The 17,582-nt window shown below is 41.4% G+C and overlaps 1 protein-coding gene across 8 annotated transcripts in view; it reads right to left on the bottom strand.

Moving 5' to 3' along the window:
- CREBBP (CREB binding protein) overlaps positions 1 to 17,582 on the bottom strand; it is a 103,465-nt gene that overhangs the window by 8,339 nt on the left and 77,544 nt on the right. For all 8 annotated transcript variants that reach the window (XM_068909196.1, XM_068909202.1, XM_068909197.1 and 5 more), the window contains 9 exons: positions 13,745 to 13,825; positions 13,135 to 13,191; positions 11,316 to 11,393; positions 10,785 to 10,852; positions 6,474 to 6,624; positions 5,497 to 5,643; positions 4,933 to 5,046; positions 4,318 to 4,483; positions 2,200 to 2,367 (listed from right to left, as the gene is read on the bottom strand). In XM_068909196.1, the coding sequence (XP_068765297.1) occupies positions 2,200 to 2,367; positions 4,318 to 4,483; positions 4,933 to 5,046; positions 5,497 to 5,643; positions 6,474 to 6,624; positions 10,785 to 10,852; positions 11,316 to 11,393; positions 13,135 to 13,191; positions 13,745 to 13,825 (1,030 nt within the window). The remainder of the gene's footprint in view (positions 1 to 2,199; positions 2,368 to 4,317; positions 4,484 to 4,932; positions 5,047 to 5,496; positions 5,644 to 6,473; positions 6,625 to 10,784; positions 10,853 to 11,315; positions 11,394 to 13,134; positions 13,192 to 13,744; positions 13,826 to 17,582) is intronic.

Genomic DNA, 17,582 nt, shown 5'->3' with positions numbered 1-17,582 from the left:
GTTCCTACGCCAGTCTTGTCCCTTCACAACCTTTCTCAAGAACTTCTGAATCTCATCCACCACCTCTTTCGAGTTTCTTCTCGCCGTTAATTGCAGCACGCTTTTGATCCAATTCTCCTCCTTTCCAGGAGGAGCTTCAGCATTTTTGGCAGCTGGCGGCAAGGATCAACACAGACTAACTTCATCTGCATTCCCGTGGAGCTCAGTAAAATTTACAGTTGGGGGAAAGGTGCTTGTTGCTGTTTTTGGCATCACAGTAACATGCAGGGTAAATGGGGCTGGGCCAAACGCTATTAAATAGCGCATCAGAAACCAGCCACACAAAGACGCTATTAGCAATTTTTTTTTTTTTTTAATCAGTGAATCCTTGGGACAGGTGAGTAGAAAGAGAAGAATGATGCAAAAAATAGCTACCCACAGCACCTCCTAATCATGGATATGGGCAAACTTCCCAGCGGCTGCCTGACTTTAAGGTAATTTTATCTCAGAAGCTTCTTCCCATTCCTCTTCACTAAAATGCAGAACCCCTGCCCCTCAAGTCCTTTCCCATTTTCCTAACATGGTTAAAGACTGAATTTCGTAGTATATACCATCATCTCTGGGGTACAAACGCTTATGTCTCTTCAATTTGGAGCAAACTTCCTTGGGAAGTTTGCAGGCACAGCAGAGACAAACGAGCTATACGGTGACCTGCTGCAGGAGGACCATCATCTCTGCTGCCTAATACGCCTTCACTTCTTCCTCTCTGTTTTTTGTTCCGTTTGTGCGTTTCCTTCCACAGAACGCCACTTCAGAGGCGACAACCAAGCTACGCTTCTCCGTCGTTTCGTCAGGACGCCTGCAGCCTCGGGCACTCGCCACTGCTCAGCTGCGCTTGGCTTCTGAAAAGCTCTTCACGTACGCAAACTTCAGCGCTAAGAACTTCGAGAAAAGACATGGATGTTTACAGTCATGGCTGCCTCTTCTCATTTTAGACAGGTATCTTTTATGAGTGTAACAGTTAGCTGTTTTGGGCTTTTTAAGAACACACTTTTCCCTCATTTTGTTGGGGCTGTACACTGGCATATCCTCCGGAAGGGCACGCTATGATTCAATGAAAATATTACTGCTACCAAAAGAACCGCAATTTTAAGTTCAAAGCTTTGCCTTCCTGTTATTTTTATACTGTTAAATTTGTTGAAATATTTCAAAATGAAAATCACATTCAGAGGGAAAAAGGTGAAAGCTATTAACTTTACGGTTCCATAAGAAAAACAGCAGTAAACTACATCTGCTTTAGAGAAGCTGCTAAGGGTTAGTAAAAGATACTTCCTGGCATAACAAAGTCAATGTATTAAGGTCTATTGCTCCTCTCAATCACATGCAATATATACTGGGTGCAAACTGTCAGGGCATCTATGCTGAACGCAGTTCCTCCCCAGGTGAAGCTTTTGGTTCCACCACAATCTGCCAGACCTCAGATTTTCATACTAAATTAATTCCCAAAATATCCTTCTGCAAATCACAAATAGAAGGGACAGTATAAAAGCACTGAAACCATTTGTTTTCTGGTACTCTTGCTGACAAGACACAGAAATGTAAACAACTAATGAAATCCTGGCCAGGAGCCTGAGAAAGAAACTTGTTCTATTTATAGACAAAAGAGAGCGCTTGTGAAGGAATACCACCATCAGGATCAACAATTCACACCGCTGTGAAGTTTGCGATTTCAGTCCCCTAATGTGGAAATTGATACAAGTACCTTTGCTAAATAACACCAAAATTTAATCCAGCTTTGACAAACACAGCACCTTTTAAAGCACAAAGAGTGAATGAAGGCGGTTTGCAAAGGTATGAACCAGAAGCTCAGCCAAACGACTGCTGCAAATGTAGCAGCCATGATGCAATCCAAAAGTAGCTTGACATATTTCTCTGAGAATACAGATGCTGAAATGACATAACTGACTTTTCTGGTAAACAACACCCCAAAACAAAGAACAACCCTCCCCCCCCCCCCCCCCCCACCCCAAAACCAAGCCATCAGTGTACTTGTTATCTGAGAAGAAAAGCAGAAATGCAGTTAAAGGAAGCTTTGATTTAACATCTGACATGGATGAATTTCTTTTCCAGTTTACTGGATATGAAGTCTCTAATTTACTAGAAGCTTTAACTGACAGCTTTGCGATCCAGAAGCAAATACAGCACGTGAAGCTAACTCACCTCTGTTGTTTCACTAGCTGCGGTACTTTCTTCCTTTTTCCTTTCCTCCTCTTCCTGTTCCAACTCTTTAATGCTTTCTTCCAGCACGTTGGGCCAGAAATCACCCTCGAAGTAAGGCAGCTCCTTGGCACTTGTCAGCCTGTCCTCGGTTGCTTGTTTGAAGATGTCCTGTTAAGTGTTTCACAAAACACCGAGAATAAATGAAGACCACTTCGAGGAGAACCAGACACGCATGCAACATTTTAAGATCCAGTACTACGTGGAGCAGCCATGCCTCACCCACAGCTCATGGCCCACCCCCAGCAGGCCTTTTTTTCTGGGCACAGTTCAAAGAACTGGCCTGGTAAGATGGATAACAGCCTGCTCCCTGGCCCATCTTTGAAATACAGCTGCTGAGGCTCCCTTGAACCTCCATCATGCAGCTGGTTCATGTTCCTGACATGATGGGAGAGACTGAGGAACCCCTGGAAAAGATAACAAACCCTTCCCCCAGTTACTGTCTGAATTAATCAAGCCCACACCACTTCACCTTTCCTATACCGCTCCTGGACAAGAGCAGAAACCGTTCTGGTGACAGCAAGTGTCCCTTGCTCTTACAAATCTGAAAGCACCTAAGGACTTCATCCACACGCCTGGGCTGTGCATCCTATGTGCAATAAGCCCGATGCTTCCAGGAAGAATTAGCTGAACAAACAGGCCAGCTACTACACGCAAGGACATCAAGTCCCGCTGCGGTGGCAGGACTATACGCAGCCTCTGGCCTTTGCTGACCGCTGGCTGAAGCTCTGTGGACTGCCTACCCAGAAAGGCTGGGAACCACTGAGAGGACACTGGCCTCTGAAAAGGGACAGATATTTTATGCAGCTGTTCTGGGTGTATTTTTAAGGGCCTTAAATCCAGCTACATATTTAACAAACAGGTACGGGCTAGCCCGTTCTTTTCCTCAGGTCCCTTTCAAGATCAGTTTCTTATCTGGAGAGAAATAAGACTTTCCAGCTGCACCCTCTCTTTGCTACTCCGTATCAGATGACAAGGCTTGACACATGCTGTTCTGGTTCCACACACTTAGTAACTGTCACTTACAATCAAAACATTAGTTTTTTCCAGCACATTCACTACCATTAAGAAATTCTTGCAAATTTTAACACGGAAGGAGTGGTAAATGCTACCTTTCGCATTTTAAGCTTACTTCCTTGGGAACTTATGTGATATTCTCCAATTATAAAAAGCAAAACAATTCAAAACAAAAACAAACCCTCAAAAATAAAAAAAAAATCCCACCTCCACCATCTTTTTTATCTTGACATGATGAAGCTGTTTTATAAGCAGTTTTTTGATCTCACGCTAGTAGAGTCCCAGTATTCTACCCAGGTCTCCAGAATCACCAGAACTGGACAACAACTATAAACTGTAACAGGCTGCCTACTTTCTTGCTTAGGAACGACAAACACAGGAAGACTGACTCTTGTACACTTCCAAATTCTGCATCCTCTCCCAGCAGAAACTGAGGACACTCTCCTCTTATAATCATAGTCACTACAGTCCAGAAGTAATCCGCTTGCTCTTCCTCTTTCCTTTCTCCCTTAAGCACCCCAACAGGAATGCATACCCCCACTTGGGAACCCCACCATGTTTTGTTATAGAGCCAACCGAACTAGTTATGAACCTAAATTAACTGTGCAATTCCTAAGCTCAGTGAAGAAACTATGCCTAGACGGGCTCTGACCAGTGACTTAGAGCTTCATCAAAGCAAAACAGTCTTCCTAAACACATTTGAAAAGAAACGGAAGGGCTACACCCACCCCAAATTTCCATCCTAGGTATTTTGGCAACACCTGCTGCTCAAAGGCTTTACAAATTCACCCCATTGTTCGAATTTGGATACAATGGTTTCGTTCAAAACGTTAATAAGAAATTCTCTTAAGGCAGAGACCAAGCTTAAAGAGTTGTAAATCGGAAAGGTAAAACTTCCAGAAAATTTAAGTAAATGAAGACATTAGTTGAGAATAAAAGTGCCTGGAGAACACTGTCACCACTTCACATCTTAGGAGACAGTATTAGCTACCTTCAAATAAAAAGCCCTGCAAAAATCAATTCATCGAGTGAATAGTAGCAAACCTTGTAGTCGTGAATGATTCTCTCGGCAAATGCCTTGTCCAGCATCTTCTTATACCATTCCTGTAAGCGTTTGGGTTTGGGTATTTTCTGATCAGGTGGGTGGCAATGAAAAATATAATCATCTCCTTCACTTGGGGGACAGGCCCAGATGTGTCCTGTCACATACCTGCAGTTCACACACAAGGTAAGAAATCTCAGCTACAATTTTGTCCATCATCTTAAAAACTAGCGCTGCCAAACTGAGATGTGAATTCAGACCCTTCCTCCCCCCTTTTCTTTTTACTACATATGTTGAGGCAATAGCCTCTATCTATACAACAGATGGAAAAGAGTCCAGCATCTCATCATGAAGCTTAAGCTTAGACTGGACCTCTGATATAAAGAACAGTATGTTGACAATCTAAGCAATGACAGGTTTAAGAATCCTAAAGACAGAAAAAGAACCCTACTGACAAAAACCCATCTCTCTCCCCCCACTGCAGAGGCGAATGCTCTACACATCTCAAAAAGGGCAGAAGGCGGAAGAGACTATCTTAAGTGAAAAGCTATTTGGCACCCTGGATAAGCAAAATGTTAAGAAAGAGAGATTTATTTCTTTACAGAGATTTCACTCACCCAAGTTTCTTCACGTACTCCAAATATCCAATGAGGATTTCATGATAAACTGCAGTTCGGAGACAACGTGGGCGGAAGAAGTGAATACTATCTAGATATGATATGTACACACGCCTATGGCAATGAGAGAAGAACGACAGAAAAATCACTCTTCCTTGTCTACTGAGAACTGACTTTCTTAGCACATACATATACAACCATACTGAACAAAGAAAAATTAATGACTGCAGATTATTTTAATAAATATTCAAACCTCTTAACATGGTATAAACAGTTCTTGAAAGAAAAAGATAGGTAGCATTGCTTTTTACACAGCAAGAATATACATTGAGAGGCCAAGTTAAGTACAGAACACAAAAAAGGTTTTTAGAAATTGTAACATATTTTTGTAAAATTTGTTTTTCCCTTCCAAGTCATCTGCAGTCATTCAGTAAGACGTATCTGCGGCACAGAATTGAAACCTACCTCCCAATCTTCTGTATTTGAAAGTAAACATAGCTATAGCAGTGAACATAGCAAGACGTTCTCTGCGTATAAGCTGCTGGTACAGAAATGAAAGAGTACCTTGTATTTGGAGGGGGGCAATCTGAGCCATACTCCTGTACGTGCATGCCAAAGAAGCACACGTCTACTCCGTCTATCTCCTCAAATGCAAACAGAGCTTTGGTACGGTAAGGGAAAGACTCTGACATCTCACCCGAATCCACAAACCTGAAAGAAAGGGTGGTGGGAAGGAAGAGACAACAACAAGAAAGCCAGTTACTACACCAGTGTCCTACCGGAAGGAGAAAAATTCTTTTTAACTTTATTTTTAGCTCTTTAGAAATGTTTATGCAGAAGTTAGAACAGGGTCACAGCAGAGCTGCATTAAACCAGGGGAATCCTGTCAGTGCAAAGTCGGTTACTACAGAATTCATGGACAGACAGTTTCCATATAGTTAACGTATGACTGAATAGGCAGACATCGAATACAAGACCATCCTCAGAAACCGTAAGCCTTTAAATACACACTTTAAATACAGAGGAGAAGACGCGATGCCCTACGATTAACTGAAGTCAAGTCAATTCGGTCTTTATGGATTAAAGCCAAACTACTTCCAAGAATAAACCTTTGAAAAGTTTGCATTTATCATGAAGTAATTAGAAAATAACTTCAGAAAGTGGAAGTATTTATTAAAACACAACACAGTGAAGGAACAGTAAGGAAAGAAATCGCAGCAACTGTTCCAAACTAAACCACCAATCCTGTAACGCTGGCCAAAAAGCAGGCAGATTCTCCCTGAGGACTTAGTAACACAAAGTCGCAGTATCATAACCAAAACCAGTATGTTCCTCCCAATTAAAATACAACCGTCAACCATCTTCAAGCTTATTTACCGCATATTGCTTTTCTTACCTTTCATAACTGCTTACTCGTGCCTAAGTTTCAAAAATTTGCAGTGAAGTTAAAACGCAAATCGGCACAGTTTTGCTATGTTTACACAGGAAGGCAGCGCAAGAACAAATTTAAAATTGTATTTATTATAATAAACAGTACTAACCTGGATTTCATTCCTGGTTTCACTTCTACTGTCTTATCGGAACTCGCTACCACTCTGACAAAGACCTCTCCAGCTTCAGGGTGATTCTGTCGTCGCAAAAACTTGTTTACTCTGTCTTCCAAATGGTTTCCTAAACGAGTAGTCTGCAGCCCTGGAAATGAAGGGAGAAGGAGGAGAAATTACTGAAGTTCAAGATCAGCTGCAACGTGCACAAGATCTTTCAGCTTGCTTCTCAGAACGCAAATATGCTTTTTTTGTTTTACCTCCATATAAGAATTTAGCGCTTTCATTTCTATAGCCAAAATTAAAAAAGAAAAAGAAAAAGCAACCCATGTTCTTGCTCAAAGCTTGAATTTTCACACCCTTACAAGCCAACCAAAACCACTAAGTGGAAAAATTACTCAGTAAGTGAACTAACAAAGAGGGCTTTACGTACCATTTTTAAATGTGCAGGCTTATTTTATGAACACTGCAAATGTTTTCTCCTAACAAAAACACTATCTGGCTGTTTGACAGAGATTACATCACTTTATAGATCTGGCTCTATGCCACACCTTTTGAAGCAAAGCAAAGCAAATCAACAGAAATGAAAAGCCTTTTGACTTCAATGGAGATTTCATTGCTTTTTCGTTTCTTTTCTTTTCGAGAGAGCTTTTAGATTGCACAGTTACAGTAATCTGCACAGAAAGCCTAAGTAGTTCTCGTGCAGTGATGGCGGTCTTTAAAAGTTCAAGTCCACGTATCGCACACACCCCCTCTCTAAGTCTTTACGTTTACAGTTAAAAATACTTTTGTGTGCATTGCTGTTTCTGTAGTACTATGGGATGTGATAGTTTTCAAATAAATCCACAACAAAGCCCAGAAATTAAGATGAAGATTTCAGTTTGACCTGGAGATGCATGACTGTTTCTCTTATCCTACTGTTTGCCTTTATTTCACCAACTAATATTTCTACTTCATTTTTATGGCCTATCTACTCTCTTTTGCCACAGTGATGGTGCAATCTACAGATACTCCTTTTGCTAACACACGTTTAATTTTCAGCTCTTCACTGCTTCATTTTTCAGTTGTTATCTAGCTACTGACACAGGGCTTTGGTTCTCCCTGCCTGCTCAGGTTGTGTGCAGAATGCCGCAGTGAAACACTGAGGCGAAAAATTATTTTAGGCACCAATACTGGGAGAAGAGCCACATATCCACAAAGGAAGGTTGGTCTTCCTAATGCATTTATATACTTGAAATTTTATTTTGCAGTCCGTTTATAAAAATTCTCAAACAAAGCAATCTTGTTTTACACCTTCTGGTCTGCCCCCTTGCCCAGCGAGAATGTGTGGCTATGGCATCCGGAGCGCAACACAATCTAATCATCATTTACTCGAGAACCAGCAACACGGTTTAAAAAGTAAGATAAAGCAAAAATACACCACTGCCTTTAACAATTCTAACACTCATTCAAGATATTGGTATTATCTTCCATATATAACAGAGAGGGCCTGATTTTAAGGGCAATCCATAAACATACTCCAAAGAAATTATTCAGTTTTGTTCATTACTCTCACGACAAACAGAAAAAAAGGAATAGCTCCTTTTCAGCTAATGAGGTGGTACATATTTAGAAAGCCAATTTAGGTAACTCTACAGTCTTGTTTTGTTTTCATTTTATTATCTTTCCAATGCCAAGCAACCAAAGGATATCTGCTTCCTTCCTTACACTGCTCAAAGTAAGACTTGAAAAAGGAAGAAAAAGGCCAAATGGAAATACATACCTACTTACACATGTGTAAAATACTTTTATTTATATATATATATATGTGTATATCTTAAAATAGACAAAAAAGCAGTATTAAGCTTACATGCAGCCTAAACAATGGATCCAAAAGCCATGTATTCTGATGCACTAGAGTGTGCAAATTCTTCCAGAAAGCAACTGTATTTTGGCTCTTGGACACATCTAACATGTATTTCCAACAACAGCTCAAGTCTCAAAGAAAACGGCAGCGCAAATCTGAAAAAGGCACCCAAACCCATAACAATGTAAGCGGTGGTTCAGGCAGCTAGAGCACAGAAGCGTTGTTGTTGTCGACAGACATTTGTTGCGGTCAGACATTTGTTGCTGGCTGAGTAATAAGACAGATAGGAAGAAAGTCAGACTTCTGGCTTTCTTATCAGCCTGTGTTTTGGGGGTGATGTCAGGGTATCTTTAGGTTTTGAAACACCTCTCTGCGTTAGCTACTGGTTATATAACACTTGTACATCATCTCTGCATGAAAAATACTCTGAAAGCTACCGATTTCACAGCGTACCACAGCGGTACGCTGGTCTGTGGGTTCCATTTGGCATAGCACCAGGCAACTCTACTTTTAATGCAGCTTACTTGCTATGTGTTTAAGTCAACCAGTTTTACTTAATTTACATCAGAAACATGAACGTTACCGTAACGGCTGAGCAATAGCTTTCAGCCGAGGGACGTGCTAACCTATTTGTCAGCAGTTATGCCAGCATGCTTGAGAGTGTGGAAATGTTGATGGCAATTCAGTAAAGTAAGGGGTTTTTGTGGGGAGAGCGAGGAGGGGAAAAGAAACTTGTTAAGGATTCCAACACTCATCATTCCTGTTCGGTTTTAGGCCAGTAGCGAGACCAAGGTTTTGATAACAACACGAGTAGGCTTTCCTCCTCTGGTCTTGTATTTCCATTAGAGAGCACTGTTCAAGGAAACCGATGTCGAGAGCTGAGCCCACCCGTGGGTTAGAACTGGCAGTGGGAGTGAAATCACCGTGGGAAAAAGAAAACCAAAGAGCCAAACAGCAGGGACAGGGAAGGAAAAGGAGATAAAGGGAAAGGAAAAACACCATTATTTCCCTTTCCAGACCTCCAAAGAACAGAATGGTTACCTTAAACAACATGCTAGTTACTCAAATACCTTTTTTAAGCCATGTCACAGAAAAGCTGCATGCTTCCAAGGAATCGCATAGTTATTTAAGACAATTTAAGTCAATATATTCTGTAAAGTCAGCACACATCAGAGAGACATCCATTTAAAATGGTTATCTAAAACTACATTTTTATTTTGTCTTTTTATTAATGTTCTCTTGCAACCTTAATCTGCTTTTAATGAGACTAATTTTAATCTTTTTAACAATGCTATCTTGCATGTGTCAGGTTACTCTGGAGACTATTCTGATTACTGTAACTTGATAATGCCGTATGAGATGTATTATCTCCAAACTACCCTTTTAAAATCTCTTATGCTGGAACTACAATCAATCACATATGACCATACCAAAACATTACGTTTAATCCAGAACAACTGCTTTATTACTCTTTGGAAGATTTATGCCTGCAAACTGATAGTTTTTAATACAACGAAGTAAAGCCCAGAACTTCAAAAGAACAAAGGAAGGACAAGGGAGGAATCAAGTCCACTTGCAAGTTTTAGCTATATAGTTCTTGCACTTTCCTGTATTCTGATCTCTTCAAAGTATGTGTGAATCACATTGTTGGTTTCTACACCCACTTCATTTTTCTTCATACCACGCACACTACGTTTCCAATGCTAGTCCTTACTCTCTTTTTGCCTTCCACCACGTAGGAGTAGAAGATATCAACTGTTGTTCTCCAGCGTTGAATGCACACAAAGAACACTGCACAAAGATTACTAAGGGAGTGAAGCAACTTGGCCTAGCAGCTTTTGGTACTCTTTTTAGCGTACATTTCAACAAGATTATGACTGTGTTTACTTTCAAGATGATCGAGACATGTCATTCCATTGGCTAAATAGTCTGACTGAGAGTTCCTATTCTATAGTCCACTCTGGAAGGAAAAAACAGCTCTTCAAATATATTACTCTTTGGCACCATCACAGTACAGCTGAGGTGCTGTACAACTTGTTACTACATGTTATTTGAACGGCAAAAAGACAGTAATTTACTACAGTTTCAAGGCTACATGGAAACTTGTTTAAATGTAGCCAGCCAAGTGCGTGCAGCCTTATGCTGCTGCTTTTTTTTCCTTTTTTTTTTTTTTTTTTTAAATCTTGGAAAAATAGGGACATAGACGCTGAAGACCTCACACAGCACAAACACTGACTACATATCTGTAAACAGTGGGTCTTTCAAACATTGATTAAAATATGACAGCTACTGCAGCCTTGGGTTACCTTAGCGCCAATTTTGCAAATGTTCTTGTACTATTTGTCATGGCACAACAGAGTCTCAATCAAAAAGCTAACGTAACGAAGATCCGCAAACAAAGGAATTAGGGATGGCATGGAGAAGGTGAAAGTTGAATAAACAAACAGAAAGATCAAACTCACTTTTAGCACTGAATTTGTTTTCTTTACGTGTTCTACCAGTTTTCTTCAGACAATTATCACAGACAAACCTGTTGAGAAAAAAATTCCCCCAAACTTAGCACAAACCCTTTATCAACCAGTTTAATTCAATGCTTGAACCCTTGATTTTAACTGTCAGAGCGCAATACGTTTTTCTCTGGATTTGAACAGCTCATATCTTTCCATTTTTGAAGGACTTAAAACCCTTTGGAGCTGGTTTAATTCTGCCAAGCAGTTACACATGCATTTGTGTTGTTTAGTGCACAAACCTATCTCCTCCACCTACCACAAACAAACCTGCCTCATGCCCATTTTCATCTGAATTTACTTCAGTGAGACCACTAACACCTCCCAAAATGTATTTTATTTACAGACGCTCTGCCCTTTTGTACACCGTTCTCAGAAAACAGTAACTGCACATTGAAAAGTAAAGGCAGAGAACATCTTAATTATATAAAGAATATTGGCCGTATTGTACAAGGGTTAAAAACAAACTAATGAACCACTCCTTACCCTGAAGGCCAAATAATATCATAATGTAACACACAAATCTGGTGCATCTTCCGACCACACTCTTTGCAGTCAACAAACCTGCAAAGAAAAAAATAAAACTAATCACTTTTGTTATTAGGCAGGTAATTTTCCAGATTTCAATGAGGAAGTGCTTTCCAACCCTCTACTAAGAACTAAATCAACTTCGACAGGTCCAATTTAAAAGCCAAGCAAAATTATTCATTATAATAGCCACAAATACGCATTTATGAATTTCATGGGTAAATAAGATTAAAACGTATACAATATCAAATAACATGGAAATTGTAAAATCTATGAGTTAAAAAGTAAAATGGACTTTTTCACAATACTCTAGAACCTTTCTATCCTCTTCTAAGCAGAATTTTGAGTTTTCCCAACTTCACAGAATTCTGCTTAACAATACCGCCACAGATTTTTTTCAACTCTTGCAAGCACAAGTTGACAAAATGCTTGCTCTACTTACTGTAAATGTAAAAATGTAAAAACTAGTCATTTGTGAATGACTATGCCAACAAAACATGTGTTAGCTTGTCTTCATCTGCATGGGTTTGCAGCCTTTTTTTTAATATATTAAAAAACATACAAACTTTTGGGGGGGGGGGAACCATCAGAAGGGTTTACAGTCAAGATTGCAATATATGGAATCAAATATATGGGTCTATCTGAGCAGTTAACCTTTAAAGGGCTGGAGGAGGAGCTCTAATATTTGCAAAGATGAGAAACGGAATTCAAATATATTACATATCAACTGTCAGAGAACAATGCATCAATAAGATAAAGTCTGTTTTCAGCAAGCTAAGGACAGTAGGAACAGTACCACAACACCATTACAGAAATATTAATTTTGGCTTTTACTGAAGGGTAATAAACACAAGCGAGGAGGACTCCTCTTTCAGTAGGCTAGGCACTCAGCTGAAGAGAAAAACACATTTAACAGGTCTAGCCAAAAAGAAAGAGAAAACCCATAACTCTCTTAAGCAGCCACACAGGTACACAGGGCTTGGTATCAAAGAGTATGTATGATGAAGGGCCATTTTTAGCTACTGTTTGCGTAGCGTCTTGCAGATCATACCTTAGGAATTACTGTTACCCAAACGAAGCCAACCACAGCATAAAAGTAAATTACTTAAAACATCTGCTGACTTCTCTACTTAGAAAGAAAAATCTTAAATTCTTTCAAGGTTTCTGCCTTACTTATTTTAGTAAGGCTGTGTAGTTATCAGCTTCTTGTAACCCAACTGCACTACATGCTGAAAACTGAGGAACGGGAGTGCCATGCAAGTCACATGAGAAGGTTATGCCAATCTGGCAGCTCATCAACAGGAAAGGAGATCTTGCTCCTCTGTCCCTCCCATGGGGATGCAGTTCTGCTGCTCGCTGGATCTTTACTGAGCCAATTCAGGTCACTAACCCAGCAGGGCTTTTTTTTTTTTCTTTTCTTTTTCTTTTTATTTCTTTTTCTTTTTTTCCCCAGCTTAATTTGCCACTGTACTAAGCAGGGATCCAACAGGCTGAATCCATTCACGCGAGGATACGACTAGCACCACGACTAGTACAACAGAGTGAGAGCACGACCTCTCATTCAGCAGTGGTGGCCATTAGATGGATTCAAGCTTCAAGGGTAAAAGCTGCAACTTGGCCGTTCATCTCTAGGATCCTAAACTGAGACCTCTTGAACTGAAGGCTTAAAGGAAGACTTCGTTATTCGCTGCCTAATTGCTGAAGTGCAGGCTAGAAGTGCTGGACAAGTGAAAGTCACAAGATTATCTCAACATAAAAACAACAGTCTGGTACTTACGGCTCTGGATCTAGTGTATCATTTTTCTTCTTTTCAAACTGATCTTTAGAGATGGTTCTAAAGACAAAGAGTTAATATGAAATCTCAGTAGTACCTTTATATCAGAGCCTGAGACAATATCACTCTCGTCTGAATTACAGCAAATGAGCAAACCAAGTCTGAAGAAAGCTTATCGGTATCTACTTTCCGTTCAGAGAAAGCAACAGCAATTCAGCTTGTTTTTATTTTAAGCTATAGAAAATATTTTTCCCATTTCATTTTCTGGGGTAGATTATAAGCAATATAATAAATAGGCAAGTATATACATAAATTTTAAATCACAAAGAACAAGCGAAGCTATACTCAGTAAAGCAGCCACCTTCCAAAGCAGCTAGTGTTCCTCATAAATCTTAGGGCATCTTATTTTCTGGCCAGGTTGAAGACAAGCCATTGGCCTCATAAACAAAAGCTGTGCTTCAGAAGGTGATACATCAGGATTAGCAAAAGTCTTCAGTTTGAAAAGGTAAGGGATTAGTAACGTTAGTTAACATCTACCGATACTGCCTCAAGTTCCTCCCCCCCACCCCAACCACCTTATTTAGCAGGGTGAAGAAGAAGGGAAGCGACTTACGTTTGAGGCTGGGAAGGGTCATCACCCAGGGTGACATTCTCCCCCTGGATTTCAGTGAAACACTTCTCACAGAAGTGATACCTGTCAGCAAGAAGGCCATATTTGGGTGAACTGGTCCAGCACAACACACAGCCACCCAAGCACGGAGCCACCAACCAGAGCAGGGCAGATCACCACGACGAAAGGGGGGGCGTTGTTGGTTGATTCATGGGTCAGTGTGGACAATGAGAAGGAACAGAGGGGAGGGAAGGGCAGGATTAGAGAACAGGGAAGGGAACAAACAGCACAGACGTAAGAGGTAAGACGCAAACACCAAGACAACACAGAGCAGAAAGCCAAGGCAAAGCACAGATTAGCATTCGGTCTCATTTTATACATTACGGCCATCATCACTAACAAAATAGGAGAGCGTCAAATTCAAAATTTGGGGGAGGATTAACGAAGTAGCTCCCAAGCGCTACGTTTCTATGTACTTCAAATTTAAGAATTTGGATTTGACTTTCCTTACTTAAGGGGGAAAGGGGAAAAAAAAAAAAAAAGAAAAAAAAGAAAAAGAAAAAGCTCTTTGATTCCAGGCTTCAGAACGATTGAATGAATTTCCTCCGGTTAAAAAAAAAAGAAAAAGGATAGCCTGTCAAAAAGCTTAAGGACACATTTTCACAGATTTAAATAATTTAAGGGTATGCTGAAAGCATTTATTGATTATCATTAAAAACTATAAAAGCAGAAACACTCGGTATTGAAAAAATTCTAGAAAAATATTAAAAAGTTATTAGACTATAAGATTAAATGTGACCAGCTGCTCAGCTAATATTATTTAATATAAATGAAACCAAATCCATACTCTAGACAAACATTTAACAGAAATGCAATTATGGGTCAGAGTTTCCAGCCATTTATCTATATAAATACAATATATGTATATATGTGAACAACATTAAATATTGTACATACATACAATATATTTATCGAGTACATTAAAAATCTGGAACGAAGCTTTACAAATGGCATATGAAGTTAAGGTACAATTTTGGGTCTCCGGACCACGAGCCAATCCAGGTTACACTCAGCAAAAACAATACTGCGGTTTAACTAACCAAGCTGAGTAAATCGCAACTCAACTCTACAAAAATACAATCTGCATTTGAAAAAAAATAAATAATAATAATAAAAAAAAATCTCAGTTACACGGATTTTTTTGGTCGGTTTGTTTCGGATGAACTGGAACCAAAGTTGTCGGGGTCATTTCAAAAAAATAAAGAAAAAAATAAAAAGGAAGCTAAATGTTTGGAAAGGATATGAATTCACACATGAACAAAGGTAACAGAGAGGCCACAGCTGTAAAATGCAGGAAGGCCAACACAGGATCACCAAAATAAAGGAGCTTTATGGAGGATCAAGAGTGAGAGAGTATAAGCAGCAATGGCAGCACAGTAAAATGCAGTTTTAGTACTCGAACGCTACAGCTGTAAGAACGGTTAAGTATAAAAGGCATCAAACGAGACTCAGTGTCACAGCGAACCAACGACTGAAGGGATGGGGATTAACACGGCAGCTCGCCCCTTAAAACCCACTCACTGGCTTAGCGCCGCTGCAAGCCGGGTGGCAGGTTTCCCCGGCTGTACTTGCATGGGGGCAACAAAAGCCGTCCGCAGGCTCGTGCTGGGGTTTGCGGCCCACAGCCCCTTCCTGCCACGCACACCGGCCATCGTGTCCCCACTGCCCATTTTTTGGTAAAAGCTCTTTTAAAAAAAAAAAAAAAAAAAAACCCACCACAAAAAACCCAACGCAAGCAAGCGCCACTCGGGGCCTCCGGCAGCGCCCAGCGTGGGGAAAAGGCCTTCGGCAGAGCGAGCGGCGTCCCCCCAAACCGGCGCCCGTCCTACGTTACCGCAGCAGGGTTTACGGGGGGCTCAGACCTCGGGCGGGCGCCGCCAGCCGGCCCGGCCGCCGCGAGGCGCCGCGCTAGCTGAGAAGCACGCGTGGGCGGCCGCCCGCCCAACGCCGCCTCCGCTCCGGGGCCGGCCGGGCAGCGACGCCGAGAGGTTAAAAAGGTGCCTTTCCGTCTCGCTCGCGTAACCCACGCCGGCGCAGCCGAGGAACAATCGACCGGCCGCGGCTTCGCGCGCGCCGTGCCCGCTGCCCGAGGGGCCGCTTGCGCGGCCTGGCACAAGCTCAACCGCGTCTCGCTCGTCTTCTCCTGCGTCGGCTGAGCTAGCTCTAAGCGCGTCACCTTCTCGAGCCAACCCGAGGGCTTTTGGAGCTGCTAACGCAACACAACAAAGCCGGGGAGGGGGGCGGGTAATTATTCCGCTAGCTCGTGATCGTTGGGAGTGAAAAGCATTTCAGGATTAGTACAGAGCAATACCGCAGAAGAGCGTTTCAGGAGCGGATGCTGATACCGCGCAGCTCATTTGCGCCGACTCCCCTTGCCCCTCACCCCATTATTACATCTTGTAATAACAGTAATTCTCTTCCAGCCGTTACAGGTTTAGAATTTATACCCTTTCACACATTGGCTATTAGGCTTTTTTGTATCTTGTGCTTCTTCAAAATGTTCTTCAAAAAAAAAAAAAAAGTAATTATTCTCCTCGCAACAAGGTGGCTCGTTTTCAGAGTCAAACTGGGAAGGATGGAAACAAAGCAGGACCCAAGCACAGGAACGTGTAACCAGAAAAACACACGGTCAAGGCTCCTATTGCTACTTTATTTAATCCCGGAAACGGCCAATTCTGATCCACGCTCAGAGTTCACAGGCTTTCAAAGCGCTCGTAAGACCGAGTCTCACGAAGCAACGCGGGATCCCCACCGCACGCTGCCTTCGATCCTGGATTTCAGCAACGCCACACGGATCTGACTAACTTCGCCAGTCCCGATCGCTCAGCCCCCGCTAACAGGTCAGTCTCGCAGGCCGTCAGCGCTCCCGGTCCACGGCCCGTCGAGCGCCTGCTCAGAAGCGGAGCGTCGGCTTCTACACGCTGCAGAACTGAGGCCTAACGCTAACGAGAGCCGAGCCTTAATACGTGATTAAAATGAGGAAACAAAAGCGGAGATAGAGTGAAAATGAATCACCTAAAGGTCATGACCATTTGTCCATAAAATAACCACGGTGGAACAATACTTGTAACTTATCACGACTGCGGACCCTCAGAAACGAGGCTTTCCCCGCACTTTGAGTCTTGCATGCCGCTACGGATGTTCAGCAAAAACTACGGGAAGCGCACAGTATGCTAGCTGTAACAGTCAAAAAAATCCAAAGAGCATACTTATTGCAACGTATCGAAAATGAAAAGCTTTTCAAATGCAGACTGTTCAGGTGACTGATTCCCTTTTATCAGAAAAAAGTATTTGCAAAAGTATTTTGGTATTTGCTTCAATACCAAAATCAAGAAAAGGCTCAATTTCTGCTTTAAGAGGTAAAGCTTCAACTGTAGTTGAAGTGTATCCAAAGGCAACGCTAAATTAATAATTGGGTGCTAGCACTGATCCTGAATAACGATCACTTGTTTCAGGTGGATATCCACTCCTGAAGTGTATTTTCCAGAACACTTATTTTAACTTCAGCCTTGCTTGACCGAAGCCAAACAGCTCTATACTGAGTAACGACTAACCACTGAATCGAAGTACCAGAGGTCACTAACTCAATGACGTCCAAACATTCTTATTTCTAATTTAGCTATGAAATATGCTGGACTTCAAATAATCCCAGTTATGTCTCCTCCATCAATGGAGGAAAACAGAGTTATTTGGCCAATTAAAGATCTGCTGGATCTGCAATTTGTTGCTCACTCATTTACTATCTGGTTAAGAAAAACCTAAGGTTTTAGGATTATTGTTA

The sequence above is a fragment of the Struthio camelus genome, chromosome 15 (genome assembly GCF_040807025.1).
Source record: "Struthio camelus isolate bStrCam1 chromosome 15, bStrCam1.hap1, whole genome shotgun sequence".
Lineage (NCBI taxonomy): Eukaryota > Metazoa > Chordata > Aves > Struthioniformes > Struthionidae > Struthio > Struthio camelus.
The sequence above is the reverse complement of the archived record's forward strand: the minus strand, read 5'-3'. Positions and strand labels throughout refer to the sequence as shown.